The sequence below is a fragment of the Bombus affinis genome, chromosome 13 (genome assembly GCF_024516045.1).
Source record: "Bombus affinis isolate iyBomAffi1 chromosome 13, iyBomAffi1.2, whole genome shotgun sequence".
Taxonomy (NCBI): Eukaryota; Metazoa; Arthropoda; class Insecta; order Hymenoptera; family Apidae; genus Bombus; species Bombus affinis.
The window spans coordinates 710,293-729,573 of NC_066356.1; the positions used below are offsets into that span (position 1 = coordinate 710,293).

General features: G+C 34.3%; 3 protein-coding genes and 1 pseudogene across 8 annotated transcripts in view; 2 read left to right on the forward strand and 2 right to left on the reverse strand.

Annotated features, from left to right (window-relative positions):
* LOC126923066 (uncharacterized) lies at positions 1 to 5,879 on the forward strand (annotated as a pseudogene).
* LOC126923071 (adenylosuccinate lyase) overlaps positions 2,545 to 19,281 on the forward strand; it is a 24,300-nt gene continuing 7,563 nt past the window's right edge. The window contains exon 1 of one of the 2 annotated variants that reach the window (XM_050736095.1): positions 2,545 to 2,854. In XM_050736095.1, the coding sequence (XP_050592052.1) occupies positions 2,699 to 2,854 (156 nt within the window). In that variant the 5' untranslated portion in view covers positions 2,545 to 2,698. The remainder of the gene's footprint in view (positions 2,855 to 19,281) is intronic. The other variant, XM_050736096.1, reaches the window with a different exon arrangement.
* On the reverse strand, positions 6,101 to 11,222 carry LOC126923067 (uncharacterized). Of its 5 annotated transcripts, none has more exons than XM_050736088.1 (11): positions 10,100 to 11,222; positions 9,616 to 9,844; positions 9,261 to 9,439; positions 8,960 to 9,114; positions 8,470 to 8,599; positions 7,697 to 8,347; positions 6,999 to 7,088; positions 6,820 to 6,892; positions 6,632 to 6,706; positions 6,450 to 6,548; positions 6,101 to 6,358 (listed from the first exon to the last, which is right to left on the reverse strand). In XM_050736088.1, the coding sequence occupies exons 2-11, from the start codon at positions 9,805 to 9,807 to the stop codon at positions 6,101 to 6,103; spliced, it is 1,902 nt and encodes a 633-aa protein (XP_050592045.1). In that variant the 5' UTR covers positions 9,808 to 9,844; positions 10,100 to 11,222. The 5 variants fall into 5 exon arrangements, with proteins under 5 accessions (XP_050592045.1, XP_050592047.1, XP_050592046.1 ...); XM_050736091.1 differs by having other exon boundaries at positions 6,116 to 6,215; positions 6,284 to 6,358; positions 9,616 to 11,222; XM_050736090.1 differs by lacking the exon at positions 6,999 to 7,088 and having other exon boundaries at positions 9,616 to 11,222.
* On the reverse strand, positions 12,251 to 15,944 carry LOC126923082 (uncharacterized). The gene is made up of 4 exons (XM_050736120.1): positions 15,616 to 15,944; positions 14,855 to 15,049; positions 14,484 to 14,669; positions 12,251 to 12,841 (listed from the first exon to the last, which is right to left on the reverse strand). Exons 2-4 carry the CDS (start codon positions 14,945 to 14,947, stop codon positions 12,614 to 12,616), a joined length of 507 nt encoding a protein of 168 aa, XP_050592077.1. The 5' UTR covers positions 14,948 to 15,049; positions 15,616 to 15,944; the 3' UTR covers positions 12,251 to 12,613.

Below are 19,281 nucleotides of genomic sequence, written 5' to 3' on the forward strand. Positions count from 1 at the left end.
AGAGGAAAAAGGATTTGCAGAATGAAGGGAGAAACGAACATCATCTCCCCTCCAAAAATTAAATAAAAAATAAATTTACCCAATGGGGGGGCAACCAGTCCGAAATAAGCGCCATCTGATCTCATACACTTAACCCATAGCCCATAGCACAGCCGTGGTTTAGTGCATCGCGTGCTCGTGCATCAGTCTTCTTTAAACCGTGGTGGTATGTTTATTGATCATCGATCCCTCGACTTTGGCCGGTATCTATTTTCTGTTCCAGAGCGATATCCCACAGATTGAATTTTGTTCCTTCGTGTTTGTCATGATTAAAGATAGGATTAATTTTTGCCAAAATAACGGTTTAACTACAATATGACGGATTAGTGGTAATAATAACAAAGGAAAACAAATGTCAATTAATAATAGAAACGACGACGTTCAAATCAATAAAGAGGGAACAATGGTGTCTGTGTCAACGATTCAACAATCAAATGAGTCCTTCAATAAAATCAACATAGAAGACGGTATAAAACAACAGTTGGGTAAGTGATATTGAAGGATATTTATAGAAAACGACAGGATTTTCTAATATTTTGGTTCGCCGTAATGACATAACCAGCTGTGGTTGTCTGATAATTTCATTTTAATTCAGTCGTTTGTATCCAAAGATTAACCAGTGCGATGAATTCTATTTTATTATGGTCGTGTTTTATTTTATTCTTCTATTTATTGTAAAAATAAAATTATCGTTGGAAGTCCTATCATCTCTTGGCAATTGTCATTTGTTCTGGAAATATAATGTCTGAGGCCAGAAATATCAAATCAATTTTATAATTACTTTTTTTTCCATTAATACCTTTTTTGAAAAAATACGTTTTTCAATGTTACGTAAGTATGTTTTCTTCATACCAAACTCACACGTATTTCATATCAGAATATTCTCATTGTTAAAAAAGTATTATAATAATCGTTTTTAATCAAATCCAGCATATTTACACAATCGACGGCCGGCCATACAGTCACGAACGGACAGCAAAGTACAGGACTTGAGGGAGGAACAAATGGAAAGCAATTTAAAATTATTAAAATTCGTAGCCGATTCCCAGTTGACATTAACTCAAGTTAATGGTCAGAGGAAGCTCGGTCCACCTCCTGGCTGGACAGGACCTCCTCCTGGTCCGAAATGCGAGATTTTTGTTGGCAGTATTCCCCGTGATTATTACGAACCGGAAATTGTTCCTATATTTAGTACTGTAGGAACGATTTATGAGTTACGCTTGATGATGGAATTTTCTGGCATAAATAGGGGTTACTGTTTTATTATGTACACCACCGAAGAAGAGGCAGCTCGTGCTGTTAAAGAATTAGATCAGCATGAAATTTATCCTGGGAAAAGAATCGGTGTTGTTGCAAGCACAAATAATTGTCGGCTTTATATTAATCAGCTGCCTCGAAATCTCGATTCTAAAACAATTATCAAGGTTCGTTATTAATGTCTTCTGGTTTATTATGTTTTCCTTTCTATTGGATTTTTTATTCTATCGGAGCTGGATCCTTTTATCTTGCTATTTCTGTTTTTGTTTTTTTTTTTTTTTTTTTTTTTTTTAGAAAATTTACGAGATGACTGATGAAATCGATAAAGTGGCCGTTTATAGAAATTTCAACGGCTTCGTTTGCTATGTTCTCGTTTCGTATAAAACCCATCGAGGTGCCGCTATGGCGAGAAGAAGATTGGTGCCTGAATCAGCCATGCTTTTTAAAAATTGCGAGGTCAACATAGAATGGGCTAATGCAAACATGGCACCTTTTAACGTAGTACGTATAACAATTATTAAATTTATGAGCTTTCCGTAATTAAGCTAAAAAAGCTATGTAGGTATTAATTAATTTTGAAAGCTATCATCACGTTTAAGTAATGATTATTGACATAAGACAATTAAAAGAACAATAAGAATTTGGCAAAGAGAGATCAGTGTTTGCAAATCGTCATCAGTAACAATACGATTTTCCTTTCGCGCAAGAAGAACAATGACATCGGTCAATTATGGTCCCATGAGAAAATGGAACGTGGGTACTTTCCCTTGTTAAGTTGTCTCTGCAAATGGCACTGCGATTTACTAGAATAAAAAACCTTGCAATATTCGAGCTTTTCTTGCAATTTATATCGTGTTGTAATTCAGTTTCCGCTTTTAAGAAAAAAATGACAATCATTCCCTGCTTATTGGATAACAACCATGGTAACCAAGCGTGATTCAATCTTTTATAAATTCTTTTATAGTTAGCTATAGATTTTTCAATTTTATTTACATTTATTCAAGAAAGAAGAATTTAATTTAATTGTACTGTTAATGATTTATCAAACGTTTACTCAAGATTCGATTATTTTTATACACTCTCATGCAAATTATAGACTTCGGTATACACAAATTCTTCTTCCGTACAAAAAATCTTGAACAACTCCTTTTTTCAAACTAAAAGTACATTCAAAATGAATAAACATTACTTCAAATTATAGTAAGGTCGTTTAAATCAAGTAGTTCATATTTTCTCCACAAGAGGCACTGTGAGCGTTGACGTTCAGTAAAGAAAATGCACAGCGCACAACGATAAACGTGCTCAGTAAATCAGCTGATCGCGTGCTTCCTCGTTCTCGTGTTATACCAAGTATTTTCTGAGACTCGCATTACTAACTGAACGAATAAAAAAGGCGGTGAAAATGAGTGCGTCAAAGATCGAAAATAGTGAATATTGTGACTATCGCAGTCCCTTGGCAATAAGATACGCCTCGAAGGAAATGCGCTATAACTTCAGTGATCAATATAAGTTCAGCACGTGGCGGAAACTATGGATTTACTTGGCCAAGGCAGAGATGGTTTGTAATTGTCGAACAAAATTATCATAACCAGTTTATTCTGTGTATCGTAGTCTCATATGAAAATAATCATTTTTTTTCCGTTTTTACCGGCAGCTGCGTGTATAGGTACCTTATTTGCTTTGCTTGTTAAGACAAAAACAAGATAACGAATTTATATTCTCCTGAGAAAATAATATACGAGCATGTAGCCATTAGGCATTAGAGTTAACTATTCGTAAATGGTTTTCGTATAACCAGAAATATTATTTATAATAATATTTATATCACAGTATTATTTAACTATTTTCTGCTAGCAATTTAAATAACTCATTATTTTTCTATTCTCTACTATGTTCTTGCATCCTATTGCAACACCATGTTTACAATTGGAGCAGTTTCGAAAATATATCTTTTCAAAGGTTATCGATAGTTCATCGTGCGTTTCACAAATATGCTAACTTGATCAAATTGTGATTTTGCAAACACAGGATGTCTCTTCGTTAAATTTCAATTATCGGAAATTCTAGATTTCTCGTTTAAAATAAGTCTTTAAATTATTAACAAACTATAGTATGAAGAAAGTGGAACATGTGACGAAGAAGGCAATATAGTAATAACAGAAACGTTTATCGAGCCAGTTAAAACTAAAAAGGTCGCGGTTCGTGCGAAACAGAAGGCCATCAAACACAGGACATCTAACACAATAAACAATCAACGAATGCAAAAATCAATCGATACGTCGGTTCACAAAGGCAGACCCATAAAAGCTGCGTCGTCCAATTCGTTGAAAAGTCTTGATAATCCAACAAGTCAATGCAAATTTGAAAAATGTCGATCAAAAAGTTTGGTTTGTTACAATTGTTGTTCGTTGGTGGAACTTGCAAGGAAAAAGTACAAATCAAATGGAGCGTGTGACATCAATGGAAATCTGAGAAACAGTTTAGATCATTCTTTACCGCACGAACATTCCAAGCAGAATTGCGCTCAACCGGATCACTCGAAAGCAGTTCTTCCTGCGATTAGTACATATTTAACGTATTTAAACAAAGGGAAACGCTTGAAGAATCTTAAATGGAACGAGTTGCAAAGATGTTCGAACGATGCTTTAGGTAGTATTCAAGATTTTTCCAAAAATCTAAAGAATATTCCTTCTGATTTAATTAACAATTATAGATTAGAATGTTCTTGTCATTGTCAGTTTCACGGTAACGGTAGTTTTAATTCACCAACACCATCTTCGAACGATTTCCAGTCTGTTAATGATTGGAATTCGACGGACAGTTTCGTGAAAGATTTCTCTAAAACCTTAAACATTTCAAACGAAAGTGATAGTAAAAACTGTGTCAGACAAGAGCATAGAAGTATTTATAAAAGCAAACACATTCCTGTAGAAACTAATGTTCGCCACGTATCGAATAATTTTTTACATTCTCGCCCTTTGAACGAATCTAATCGTCAACTTGCAAATGGTCACCAGTACAGTAATTGCTATCAAAATTTTGCGATTAATACCGCAGAACAAATTAATGGAACAACCTACGACCAATTTCGAAGTCAAAATTTGTTATCCGATTTACAAAATGTCCAAGAGTTAACTGCATTTCGTCAGGAACCAAATCGTGAACATTTTTCACAACAATTTCCATTGAGTGATGTGAAACCTATGATGATCAATCAGAATTTTAGTTGGTTCTCTCCCGAACTTCTGCCTATGGAAGTGTACCATCGTGAATCTGTAAACATTTCAGGGGTATCTAACAAAATTGTAAACGATTGCAAGTATTTGAACAATCATTAGATGATCAACAATTTGCAGCAGTATAATTACGAATCTTTTTTAAATCCTATATCGAAGTTTGATAGGATATTCGTATATGAAAATCCAATAAACGCTGTGAATCCTGCCATATATCCAAAAGGTACGATGTTTGCAGAAGATAAACCACAGTTTGTAGAGCATTTTCGAAGACTTTGAGGATTTATCTTGCCAAGAAATTAACTATAAAGATCATCGAGTATCATATCAGGAGGTTATATGACTGTGAAATATTATTTTGTAGTCTTTGCTTCGTTGGGTGCCGTTATGATGTAACATAAAGTTAAGAAAACACAGATAAGTTGAATTCATGCTAATATTTCATAAAAGTATCTTGAGTTTCACAGATCCATTTGTGTCTTCGTAAACAGAATCGTCTAATCTTCGTAAATAGAGATTTGCAAGAGGAAAAATTTGTGATCAAAATTAATTAACAATTTTTAACATTCGAGATTGTTATATGACATTATGATGCGTGTGTTATGGCCGATTTGAAAGGTTTTGCTAATCAGTATTTGAAAGAAAGTTTGGTGATTCGCCTTTTTTTATAATCTATGTCCTGAATCGTGTGACACAGTTTTGTTTGTTAAGTATATATACTTATTCATTTTTAAACTTATATCTTAAATATAGAACATGGAGTATGGAAAATTTCGTATTTTATATGAGCCGAAATTCCTAATGATTAATTATCGCTTCAAGATTTACTATTATACTAATAATGTGAAGTAAAACGCGTTTTATACCAAAGAATAATCTATACTAATGGCAATCGTTATTTCTTATTATTGTAATTCTAAGAATCTAAATCAACCTTTATATAATTTTATTTTCTAATCGTACTTGTAGTGATGCTCTTTTTTTCGAAGCTGAACAAATTGTTAAACTCTTTCTACCTTCGCTTCTTTGTATCTTCATCTTCATGTGAGATTAAACGATCTCTGTATAATTGCTTATTGTATCCCGTTTATATAATTAAGTGATTTATATCGCTGCGATGCAATTGTACAATGAATGTTCAAAGTAAAGCATAATTTCCAAGCGAAAATTACAATTTATTCTAAACACTAGAAATGATGTTAAGATAGATACGATGCTGTTTTATGATACATTATAATATTTTACAATCGTCGCTGACCGTGTAACATTGTTAAAAAACCTTTTTTCTTGTAATCAACGATCTCACACTTTTTTAATGAAATAAATAATGTTTTGGAATATTTCAAATATTTTACATGGCTAATAACTTTTCAGTTGTTGACAAGTTTAAGAATGTTTACGCCTTGCTAGTCTAGGAATAATAAAATGATTATCTACAATATATAGACAAATTTCAATGAGTGAACTTATTTATGTCTATGTTGTTTGCTGCTTCCTACTCATTCGTTCGACATAAAATCTTCATTTATGTACATGAATATTTTTCCTTAATCATCTAAGAACACATTTTATCTGTTTTTCTCTCTTTTCTTTTTTTTGAGAAAATTATGCTGGCACACTTGATTGTGCAGGTCTTGGTATTGAAGCACATCGTGGACAATTGTCAGATTTATTTCGAGTGCTCTGAAAATGAAAATAAGCGTAACGTAAATTACTAAATAAGTTCTATGCAACAAAACTGAACTTCTTACCTGACTGCTCTTAGTACGTAGATACTCGCCACATCCAGCGCATTTTAAACGTTTTTGCTCACCTTTACATAATCCCTAGGACATTGAAAACAATATTTTCATATATATTGTATTTTTATATTATACTATCTATGCATAATACGCAAAATATTCCTCTGATTTTTACCTTTATCGTATTTGGAGTCGCGCAATATTCACAGTAGAATCGTCCTTGTTTGTCTCTATGAGCAGTATAATACTGTAAGGAACTAGGCGATACAGGTACCTGCGAAAATGTTAACTTAAATAATAAAATAAAACATGTCATTAAATACACATATATTTAACGTTAAAGTCTCAGGAATTAACCTGTGTCCTGTTGCAAACTGGACAAATATTTATAACTTTTCGTTCAGGATTGATCTGTTTCTCTTCGACAAGTTCCTACGAAATATTTTATAAAGCTGCGTTATCTATTAAAGACTAACATATGATTTGTATTTTTAGTAAATAAAATTATTCTAGAATTTTTCTTAATTCATTTGTCGTACGATTACCTCTGCTGTCTCTATCTTCCTGGGGTTAGAATTCCCACTATAATCAGGAGTTTGGATATCGACCTCAGTGTATCTGAAAATATTGTTTGAAATGCGAATAAAAATATATTCATGATTTTTCTAGAACAATCATGTATCTACTTTAGAAGCGAATTTAAAATGATATGTTATTTTCTTACGACAGTTTAGTAGGTTCAACTTTGTTGTTTTTTCGGAACCCATACATTCTTTTCATTCTGGTAGCTGAATTGGTCATTTCTGTATGAGTTCTAGGGAATAAAGGTATGAAGAAAGATTATTTATGGAGCTATGCGGGAGAAGTAGGTTTAAAGCAATAAATGGAAACAATTTCCGGTGTATTATCAGCTGTGTATTACGGTCAAACAAGATAGGAAATATGCAGGTCACAGTTGCATTTTGCAACGCGTTTCACTTTAAAGTCAGATTGATAGCATTTTCCTGTGCCGATAAAATTGAGGTTAAGGTAGTATTTTGTAAAGATGTTAAAGCTTATTATATGCTATTGTAAGATGCGTCTTTTTGGTATTTTTGTTAAACAGAATCTGCGAGAACAGACTTGCATATTTATTGATGTTTGAAACATAAGATGAAATTGATTTTTTGAAAGGTCTACGATAGAATAATTCCTTAATGCAAAGATAAAAAATAAAAATAACTTATTCGTATCTAAAATGCAGAATAAAATTCAAAACCATCCTTTTCTCTTCTACTTGTTATTCGCATTTCAGAGAATTTCATTCCTTATCACATTCTTTCCAAGTAGAAACCTATTATCTAATCGTTACTTAAAAACGAAAAAAAGGAAACAAAGTCCCTAACAATATTACTATTTAATCCAAATGGAAGTATTTCTTACGTTTGTGTTTCCGCTTGAGATTGAGATTCTGAATCAGTTTCCAATGCCTGTTCTACAGTTGATTTATCGTTCTTCAATCGATCATCAGAAACTTTAGTCTTTTTTACATTTTCTTTCGAATTCAGATATACTGTATGGTTTAACACTTCGTCCATGCTGATCGAATCTTCAGTAAGAGTACTCTTTCTGTTGTTTTCCGTTTGTTTTTCGTTTTTTTCATTATCTTCAAATATCGATGGATTCTCTGGTTTCGTTCTTGGTTGATTCTCGATTTCTTGCAAACGATTTATTATTTCTGCTACCTGGCGTGGTGGGGGAATTAACACCTTCGATGCTACAGGACTCAACTTATGGATATTTTCCAATTGGCTGTCTGTAGCTTCCAAAACAGAATCTAATGTTTCTAACGTGGGGGATACCGTTGGGTTTTTAGATATGAAATCTGTTTCCTTGAAAGATTTCTCTGGTTTGTCCGTAGAAGGTTCCACATCTTTATTTAACTTTGTCTTCTGTGGAGATTTCGACTTGTTCGTCCTACTCGTTGGTTTCTCTTTCTTCTCATCTTTCTCATTTTTCTTGTTCTTCGCCTCCTTCTCCTTTCTCACTGCATTTACCTTTACCTTCTTCACTTCTTCTAATTCACCTTTCTTCCTGTTAACACATACATATACTAAGTTGATGAAATAATAATTCAAGATAAAAGAAGTTTGTGTTTCTCTCATGGCAAAGCTATTTGCTTTGATAATAAAATGCTGATAATAAAATATGCTTACGTCGCTTTCGAGACAGTTTGGCACGATATGTGAGTTTTCGGCGTCACGCAGTAAGAACCGAGAGTGAATTTCGTGATTTTCGTTTCCGAGACTTCTCTTAAATTCGGATCTTGCGCTTCGTGTTGTGTGCCTTCGAAAAAGGGAACGTCTAGTGATTAATTTAAGAGATTAAATAGCAGCACTATAGATACGCCGATATAAGAAAGATGAGAGAGGAGTATAAAACTAAAAGGAAATACGTGGAATTTTTTCTATATCCAATATATAGCCGAAGCATTTTCTGTGGCACAATAGAACGTTGCGTTTTTCTCGTTTGTTCTTGTTTACCGAAGAAATAATCACTTTTCTACGTTTTATCCGTATATTTACCATAATTTAAAATGTTTTATAATATTGGAAGATGATTATACTGTTAGAACTAAGAAAAATCACGCGTTTGCTGTCAAATTAACTCCTGTACTCGCAATCTGATTTAGGCGAGCTTTCTCACTCGTCAACATATCGTAGGATTTCTTCTCCACCGATTGCACCCTGTCCGTTTGTTCCTTTACCGTTTCCTTATCTTGCTTCGATTGCTCTACTCGCTGCGTTTGCTGCTGTTGGCTTTGCTGCGATACTTGAATTATACCTGTGACACACCTACAACTAATCACGACAAAAATTATTAAAATATATTTCATTCGTTCATCGAAGAAATAATATTTTTACATATACGTAATATGAAATTTCGTGGGAGTTCCTTTGGTAACGTCAATTGTGCTGATCATTTATGAATGCAGCATGATACCAACCCTGTACAACACGCTGATCCTCTAAGAAGCTGTAGAAATGCAGGACAAGGTGTGCAAGGTGCTTGTTGAATGGTAGGCTGCATCACAGCTGAAGAACTTGCGAAAAATTGTATAGCGCGATTGCATAGCTCGCATCTGCTCACAGTTTGCACAGGCATCTCTTTTACTTCTCGCTGAGTCTGATTAAATCTTCGTAATTAGCAAAGTAATTGAGTTTGACGCAACGATAACTATTTGCGAACAAGATTAAGGGATAAATATGTTTAAAGAAAATGTTTTTGTATCTAAATTTACATCGAGAAAATATCTTTATAGTTTAATTACTGCGCTTTATAGCGCGTATTTGTATCATTACTTGGCAATGTCTGCTCAATGTTTGCTGATGATCCGTTTGAACATCAGCAACTTCCACGTAGCACAAGCTCCGTGCACTTGTTGGACAATCGACGTATTGTCGTCGACGTCCAAATGAAACCTTTCTGTGACTGTGATCAGCGACTGCGTCTTCCTCTCCGAAAGGTACTTTGATGCTGCTGACGCTGGTCATTAGGTCATGTTTGACCGTCTAGATTGTAGAGAGATACCTTAAAAGAAACGTTACACTCCAGGAACATAGATTACTTACTATTAATATTATAATACTATTATGAAATTGACCTATCAACCGGTAGATAATTTCTAAAATTCGTGTTAGAAGACTATTTATTAGATTTTATTTAAATAAATTTTATCTAGGAATGCATCGTTCTTGCTTGAACTCTGAAATCAGCAGAAGCAAAGTTTCTATCTTTCTATTTTTTTATCCTTCTATAAAGTCTTATGTTTATGTCTTAACTCACTTCGGCGGACAAGGGGCCGCAGGTTTCCTTCTGAAACAATACTTCAGTCGGCTTCGCGTAACAGCACTGCCGACAGAGATTGCAGGTACGTTTCCAAAATCTGACACGGAACACATAGTTCACTGATAGGAAAATCGGAATTGGAAAATTTTATTCAACTCGGGACTTACGCGAGTACCAGTGAGACTTCGATTATGAAGAGGATGAACGCGAAAAGAGAAAGACACGCCATTGTTATTATGTACCACGGTGAAGAGTAACTTAATAATAGAAGGATTCCAGCGATTGCGAAGAATATCGTGCCCAATAAGGAAAAAAGAAACATCTGCAATAAAAATGTTTTATGCTTCCCTTCGAAGTTCATTTATATCTTTATCGCGATAGATACGATGTAAAAATTAATGTTAATTTTTCGTAGAAACTTTCTTCATACAAGTGATTACCGGCGTCGTGTTCAATTCTCCTCCGATGAACTGACTAATTAGATCGATCGACAAGACGAAAACGTACACTCCAGCAAGCACGATCAGTAAAATACACGTTATAGATGGTAAAGTAGAATCACCCAGTGATATCGTGTAAATGATAAGTACAAAGATCAGTAGTACCACTAGCTAATTAATCAAAAAGTCTCGTTTAATTACCACTTTCATTCAATTAATTTCAATGGAATATCCTCGAGTGTAATATCAGCTAGAGTAGTGTATCGTAATATCATGTTTGTAATTAATACTCACGAATTGGAATATTCTGAGAGGTCTTATTACTAATCGAACGCACGCGCTGATTCTGTTTAATGTCTTCGTTTCCAATTTAGAATTTGACTTGCTCTCTGAGGAGCACACACTTTTATACAAATTATTCGAGTCTGGAAAAAAGATTTCGTGTTGCAAGGAGAAATAAAACACGTAGAAGGAGGATGGTTGGAAGATAATTTAAACCTTCATGCTCCATGATCGTTTGACTTAGGAAGTTTTATATCAGCTTCCTGTCATCGGGCGAACCTCTATCATCGCTTTTTACATTTTGTTTATTGTTATGATATATGTTGTTATATCGAAATGTCGCGTATCGATAGATTTGCAAATTTTCTTCTACAACGATATTCAGGAGAGTGTGGTGATCTCATCGTGTCAATTAGGCAACAGAGAGATTGTTGTTCGTATTGTTGATTAAAACGTGTCGTGTAATGAATCCGCTATTATTGAAGCAATGGGTATGGGATTTGGAATTGAAAATTGAAGAATAAAACACGTTATTCTTCCAACGCTTATTTTGTACATGTATTATATGGCGTACATTATAATACATCTTTTTATATACTTTCGTTCTCTTTTATAATAAGTTTTACATTTGGCTTATAAAATTATATTACAAAGGATTATCGATATAAAATATTAATTCGCGAACATCTTGTATTACAAGGTGTCGATTAGTATTAAAATTGGACGGAATGTATTTTGATAAAGACACGTCAATTTTTGTCAAATCTATATAATAGATTTATAAATTGATAAATGTATATAAAGACGAATTATAATTTTTGGTCTTATCATAGTTACAATTATTAATATAAAAAGTATAATTTTTGTCACTAATTATCTAAAAATATTCATGGCAATTCTGAGATTTGTAATATATATAAAATGTATGATATCAACAAGTAAGAAATAGAGGTTACAGATTATATTATTATACATATATTATACTATACATACGTATAAGAACACTACTCTAGTTATCCAAACTTTCGATTATAAATAATATTCAATATATATATATTGTTTAATGGATCTTTATGATTTTTTAAAAACATGAAAAATATACCGTATATATCATAAAATATACCATATATGTAGAAAATCTTTGGAGATTAATCTTTGTTAATTGCTAAATTCGCTACGTTGCTAAAAGGAAGGACTAAAGCTAAGAACTTTATGAAACTATTAATCCAAAATATTATTCTGATTTATCAGTTAAAACTATCTTCTACAGTATACAATTCACTGCATTATTTGATTTGTACATTTCCTATAAATGTCTACTGTTCTAACCTACGCGTATAATCAAGTAACATCTAACTAGATCGTCGTTAAGACGATTGGACGGAATCAGAACTTACAACTAATCTGTGAATATTTGGCTCGTGAATTATTTTTGGGCGTTATATCAATGTACATTATTTTTACATTTTTCATTTTTCGGTATATGATGTAGAACACATTCGGTGGGAAACCATCTCTTTTCGATTCTCCTGTTTCCTTTCTTTCATCACCTCTTGTGATAAGCCATTTTGTAAAATACGTGACATATTTAACATCAGCAATCTCTTTTTTCTCCATAGAAACGACATTTTTTTCAAAATTTACATAACATTAAATATTCATATTTTTCCTAACTTATTGACAACTTATCCTCCTAGTTACATCAAGCAGGCATTTGTAAGTATAATTCTGACGAATGTTTCATACTTGTTCTCTTAATCTAAAGACCTCTACGCCGTATCTTTCCTTTTCACTCGATGCTTTTTGACGAGTAAATGATGAAAAATATTTCCAAGAAGAAAACCGCAGCATTGACAAATGTGAACACTGCGCCTGATATGAACATATCCATGTACTGTTTGCTGGGATAGAATTCATTGTTGCTGTAGTAAGGGCCGAGAATCTTTCTCCAATTATAGACAATTATGCTTCCAGCGACGATGTGCAGGAGCCCACCGACTGAGGAGAACAATATCAACTGCAATCAGAGCAGATCGATGTTACTCAAAAATGTATCGAGATCGACGATCTACTTTTACTTCCATTTTTCAAGGATAATAATCATAAACATAGAGAACGTGCGCAGTTCGTAACTTCAAACATAGTGCCTTTTTAAATATTCAAAGAGTAATTTGAAGAAAAAAGTTAGCATGACAAACTCGTAGATTTCGAAGACATTAATTTCAGTTATTTCTTAAATGTTTCATTAGTCTTGTCATGTAAGAAACGCGTCCTGTCATGTAATACGATATTTGGAGAAAAATTTTCAGTTTACGAATAAATTGCCTAGAAATAGAATTTTCTGCGGATTACGCCGAGCACACGTTCGAAACTTGAAACGAATTATCCTATTTCTAAAATTCCTTGTATCGTTCAAAGGAGGTCACGCAGTCGTTCACTTTTGCACCGAACCTCACAATTATTCTACGTGTTATCACAGTTGTGAGACATGAACGACTCTAATTATCGTATTTCTCGAAGCGACCAGTCCTAGATACTATAAGTTCCGATCGTTTCGTGAACATAGACGTTGTAAAGTAGGTGGTCGATAAACAGTACGGGGACTTGGACGTTGATAAGTTATGAATTTTAATCAAACTAGAACGGAACACGTGCATGGTTTCGAACAGTTTAGTTAGCTCGAAAATAGTCGAAGCTCGGTATCGTGATATATTTTTAATACTTGACAGACTAGTACGAAAGAAACAGTCGTAGATTGTAATAACCTAAGTATTAAAATTAAATTAGCCTTGTGTCTCTTGGATGGATTTCCAGTGCCCCAGAAAATTACAATTTATAGATAGTATCGAAGGTAGATCGATACAGATATTAGAGGCCGCTTGCTGTCTCATTGTCATTTATGAGCTATGAAAAATAAGCGAATCTTGGTTACCTTGCATTGAATACTTAACGATCTGGTTCTGAAAATAGTACAAATATTTTGTCCTTTATGATGGGAGAAAGTTTTTAATATATTCACAAATAATAATCATGGACGCGATACTTTTAAAAATAAGCTATTGTACTGTTTAAAAAATTGTCTCAACATACAACTTGTTAAAATAGATTTCTCATTCATAAATTACTATTACAATCGTGATTATGACTATCGATTTACACTAAAACGTGCGAATAATTTTACACGCGAGGACGAAAAGTATTCTGGAGACACGAAGGACGTTTGTTAATTATTAAATATGCAGTTTCTGCATGATGATTTAGCAAATGGGTAGGGTTCTAACTGGAGACCAATAAAACGACGGAAACTCCGACCTTGTTGATAGATTTATGTCGAAAATACTAAACATGGAAAATGAAACTAACGTGATACTATTCGTCCTTTGATGATCGTCACGCGATCCCTTGATTGCGACGCTTCGTCCATTTATTATCGCTAGACCTGTCACGTAATCTGTTTTCTGGTTCGCAGAATCTCGCGTTAAATTAATTGAAGCGATCGGTTTTTAAATAATTTACGACAGGAATGTCTACATATTTCATTCTTTACAATAAGTCAAAGATTATTCTATCGTACGAAATATTTTATGAATTTCTACCTTTGAAACGCACGCTTATTGTTACGTTTTCTAAACTATACTAACGATTTTAATAGAACTTACGGTTCTTTTCGGTATTCGATCTCCCAACAGTTGACAAATGATAAAAAGCGTGTTGATTATCAGGTAGCCAGCGATAGTGATGTAAATTATCGCGGCATCGTCAAGCTTGAAATGCATTCTAATCATGATCTTCTGGAACGAATTTAACGGATCGACGACTAATCCGATAGCGAACACAGCTAAAACCTGTCAAATGCAAATTTCAAATGCCAACACATCGAGAAATATTTGTAACTGGATTGTTATTAACCGTAAAGTACAAATATTCGTTCATTCGAAGCATTTTCAATATTTTTGAAGAGCACGAATTATTTACGAAAATTTGTTCACTGAATTATTCGTCATTTTGTCATGATTAAATGAGTACTTACAATTTCCAAGAGCTTCATCGCAAGAGGCATAAGCTTCGCCACTTTCATTTCCTTATGAACATGCTGGCTCTCCTGCTGATTATCATCTGCCATTCTGACTCTACGGGGTTTTCCTCTGCCGTCACCCAGTTTGGAAGATTTTGGGTTTATCCTTTGTTCACGATCAATTCTTTCCACCCCTCAAGCACATCAAACCTTAGCAATAGCAAATAGCACGATAAGCATCTGAATTACTGAGGAGAACGTGTACATGAATTAGAGACCAATGGACGCGAAAAGCGGTTTCAGACACGTGAGGTAGCTTGCATGTTGAATAAAGATTTCATGATTTCTGCTTTCACGTACACTTCGATTCATACTCTGTTTATTCTCCATTATTACTCCACTTCGAAAATATCTGAAAGATTTTCCAAGATACTTGACGACGTTGGATATTTCAGCTTAAATCGTTTACTATATTATTGCATCTTGAAATCGCGCGGTACGGCGCAAATAGTTTATCTCTCCCATTATACCTGAATTGATATCCTTACACAGAATTAGCGTTCTTAACATTCTTGACTCATACGTATTACACAACCATAGACAGACACATAATTCAATAATAGAGTACTCTACACCGATCTACAGAAATATGTTTATTTCACTACGACTTACTTGTAAAGTATCGTTGAGAAAATTAACCGAAGAGTTTAATGGAAAAGCAAGTTTTAAAAATTCCTGAAAAGCACCATATAAATATCCAAACAATAGATACATACCTTTTTCAACGTGTTCCTCGTGGACACTTCCACCCACGTGAACTAATATCCTTAAAATTCCTTCCAGTCGAAGAATCCACCGCACCGCGCACTATCTTCAGTCGCACTTTCTTTTCTATGCAACTATTTCGTAATTTTAATCACAAAATCCTTCAAATTCAAATCGCTCGAGTGAATCACAATTCCAAGGCTAACCCAACCGGGAAGATCCTGGAGATTGGTTACGATCGATGCAGTGGACGCGTGTTGTTAGAAGTCCAGCCACGCTAATCGTGCGATACAGCGTGATATTGTCGGAGAAACATACAGTTGCACGCTGTGTGGCGGACAAACTTAAACTGGAACGTCAAGCGTGACACACTGCGAGGCTACGCGTCGTACGTGCAAGTTGCGCAGGCGGTCTGCCGACTCTGTTAACCAGGTTCACCGTATGACCGTGTCGCATACGTTTGCTCCTGTACGTGCCATTGCCGCGTAATTTCACGAAAACGATCCTCGTGTACTTTCTAATTCGTTTAATTGACGCATTTCCGCCAGAATGGATGCATCGAATTGATCGTCACGAAGAACTTCTTTCTTCCTCTCCTTTTATTACTTCTACTTCCGGCGAGGAAAGTACCGCGAAGAAACTAGAATTACGTAATAATTACCGTGGATTTCTTGTTTGTTCTACTATTTCTTGGCCGTGGAAATTCTTTATAGAAAGAATGATACCGTTACTTTCAATGCTGTGCAGTTGTTAGTCATTGCTTTTGTAAGTAGCTTTGGGTGGGATATTTTATCGTAGAGGGCAGAATAATTGGGTTTGTGGGCGAGGCTTCTTCTCGGTTAAATTGCTCGAGGCGAAGAACGATTTGGACGAAATTCGTCTTATGGTGATGATTTAGTTGATATATTTATCTTATTTCACGGTATGTTTGAGAAATTAGAGAATGTCTGCGACATACGGGCTGCTAACAATTAGATGCGTTCCTCGAATGATCGTCGCAGTCAGTGTCATTATGTGGTCGATACTGGGAAAACAGGCGTTGTGTCGGCGTATTGTCATCGTTGTAAATATCAGTATTATAGTAAGATACGAATTTAAAAACATCGATAGAAACTTAGAACTTTTCTTCTTCTTTATTTCTTTAGAAATAGAATTTCAGATCCTTGCAATTGCAAACTTAAATTATTTTATTGAATTCCAAATGTCCCATAAAATTACAGTGTACAGTAGATCAGATATTAGGACTTCCTTGCATTTCGTGCTTGCATAGTGAAATTTAGTAATCGAACCTCATTACTAATTATTATGTTTGAAGATTCACAAATCGCGAAAAATCAATTTAAACTTTTACAAAGTCGGAATAAAATTATTTCCGAACAAAAACCAACAACTCCTTCTTTCTCCGTGATTGTACGTATAGTGGAGTCTCGCTTATCCGAGTCCCGCTTAACCGAAGTCCTGTATTATCCAAAGTAGTTTGATCTTTGCCATAACTTCATTTTTTCAAAATTTTAACAGAAAGAGTATGAACGTGCGAATAGTTAATCAAACAGTTAATCAAACACTCAACCGATTAAATAAACGAAGAATGGTTGTAGAAAATACTGCAAGTGTCCACATTGAGAAACGTTGTTGTTTCATTGGAAAATATTTTATACTAATCAGAATACTGCAGTATAGAATTTAAGTGCAATTTCCTATTCTAAATAATTATTAGTAACGCTAGAATATCACTGTTACTTCTAACGTCGTCTCTAGAGAAGAACAGCAAGATAAAATATAGCAATAAACGTCAGCTAATTGTTTCTCGGCTTTTGTTTACAAATAAAAGTTGCCACATACATGGCTCTCTACAGATACACTTTTCTTTTTTCATGAATCTGAACTATATTACAACGTAATAATCTTTCTCTTCCTCCTGAAAAATTGGTTTTCTGACATTTACAGTGTTTTCTACGAACCTTCTTGGAAGCAATGAAATAAACCTAAATACACGTAGCATAACATTATCAAAATGTTTCCTATGATTTTATTATATGCTTTATGAATGCTAATAGACCTTTCGAGGATATTATTCGAGGATAATCAAGGTTCCACTGTATTTGTAAATTTCTCTTGTCGATCATGTTGCCACGTAGTTAAATAATGCCTCGACTGCTAGACGCCCAAGTTATGATTTGGAAAAAGACTCCGGTAATCGGAGCCTGTGACGAAGGACGAAGTAACTGCGGCATTTAATTCACGAACACGTGTTGTTGATACATCGAAAGGTATGCATCGGTACATGCTGAACTTCACGTGACTCACGGTGTATAATTTGCGTGAACGTATTGCGGATGTGTACACGTGCACAAAAACCATCGAGCTTTGGCCAATTCCACGTCACGTTTAAACACGCATAAACGAAAGCAGGATTGGGTCGAGAGCGCCAGAATAAAAGGGCCACGGCGAATATTTCCTTCCTGAACCGATCTGAAATCGGTTCGTACACCGGCCTCTTGAATCGTATTACTCTTGAGTAATGTTATGAAATAATTTCTATACTGCTCCTTTTTCCTTGATTTCATGCAGTGTATCGCATTTCCTGCGCAATACATTTTCTTAAATATATTTAACGAACATCTGTGCTCTTGTTAAGGCGATGTAATACTGTATTTCTTGTTTATTTGAATTGCTTTTTCTCTCCGGCAGTCTTTTTGCAATAAATTTTTAAGACTATATCTAAGTATAATTATAAATTGTTATTGAATATTTAATATCTATAGAAATAAAACTGAGAAAAGTAGATTCATGTTGAGAGAGACGAAGTAAAAAGACAGAATATCATATTACTTCCTGCGTCCATGCAGTAATATATTCTTAACAAACAAAGTAAACTAGGTTGTAATAATTCAAAGTACACGAAGTTTCACAGAGAATTAAGATTTTTCTGCGTAACACGATGACCGATAAAAAGCACTACGTACTTATGGAAAGTTATAACTTTCGACCATGACACAATAAATGTGCAATATGAATATTAAAACAAACAGAAAGGAATCGCTAAATCTATGTGTACACTAAATATGGAACGTTATCGTCAACTGTCTTCTTATATCCGATATCGACCTATAATTTTCAGCCCAGTGGTAGCAATATATTTAAACAAGAAGAAAACTATTTGAAATAAGTTCCAGTCAAATAAACATACTAAGCTCAAGCCCGTATAATTAATATCGATTAAATCTCGCATTAATTTAAGAAACGAAGGAAACTAACTTTCGCAATGAACGATGTTAAGCAGAGAAAGCATAGAAAATTCGATTTTAATTGACCGTAATGTAATAACGAAGAAAAAAGAGTATTAAAGCATCGTGTACGATCCAACGACGTGTATACCAACGGCAGATTATTTTCTAATTGCGTAATAGTCTTAATGCGTAGTTACTCCTATTACAGAAAAACTATACTACGCGCATGTACGTAACGTATCTAAATACAATCATTCATGCAGGTGTGATTATCATTATATATCAGGGTGTGCATTCACAAACGTGCTCGATAGAAGATCACGTGTTCACTAGGTCAGTAGGTGCGGCCTGGTCTTCATCAATCATTATACGATTTTCCTATCGATCTTCAACTATGCGCTACGATTTTCGCTTTGGCAAATCACATTACCGAAACGTTAATACTAT

Bases quoted from the DNA above. Each gene is read 5' to 3' on its own strand.
- LOC126923067 (XM_050736088.1), bottom strand. From the start codon at position 9,807: ATGACCAGCGTCAGCAGCATCAAAGTACCTTTCGGAGAGGAAGACGCA. The intron at 9,440-9,615 runs GTAATGATACAA...AGATTTAATCAG, and splicing joins CATTGAGCAGACATTGCCAA to ACTCAGCGAGAAGTAAAAGA. The intron at 6,359-6,449 runs GTAAAAATCAGA...TCAATGTCCTAG, and splicing joins CGACTCCAAATACGATAAAG to GGATTATGTAAAGGTGAGCA.
- LOC126923082 (XM_050736120.1), bottom strand. From the start codon at position 14,947: ATGGCAGATGATAATCAGCAGGAGAGCCAGCATGTTCATAAGGAAATG. The intron at 14,670-14,854 runs GTAAGTACTCAT...TGCATTTGACAG, and splicing joins CGATGAAGCTCTTGGAAATT to GTTTTAGCTGTGTTCGCTAT. The intron at 12,842-14,483 runs GTAAGTTCTATT...CTCTGATTGCAG, and splicing joins ATCGAATACCGAAAAGAACC to TTGATATTGTTCTCCTCAGT.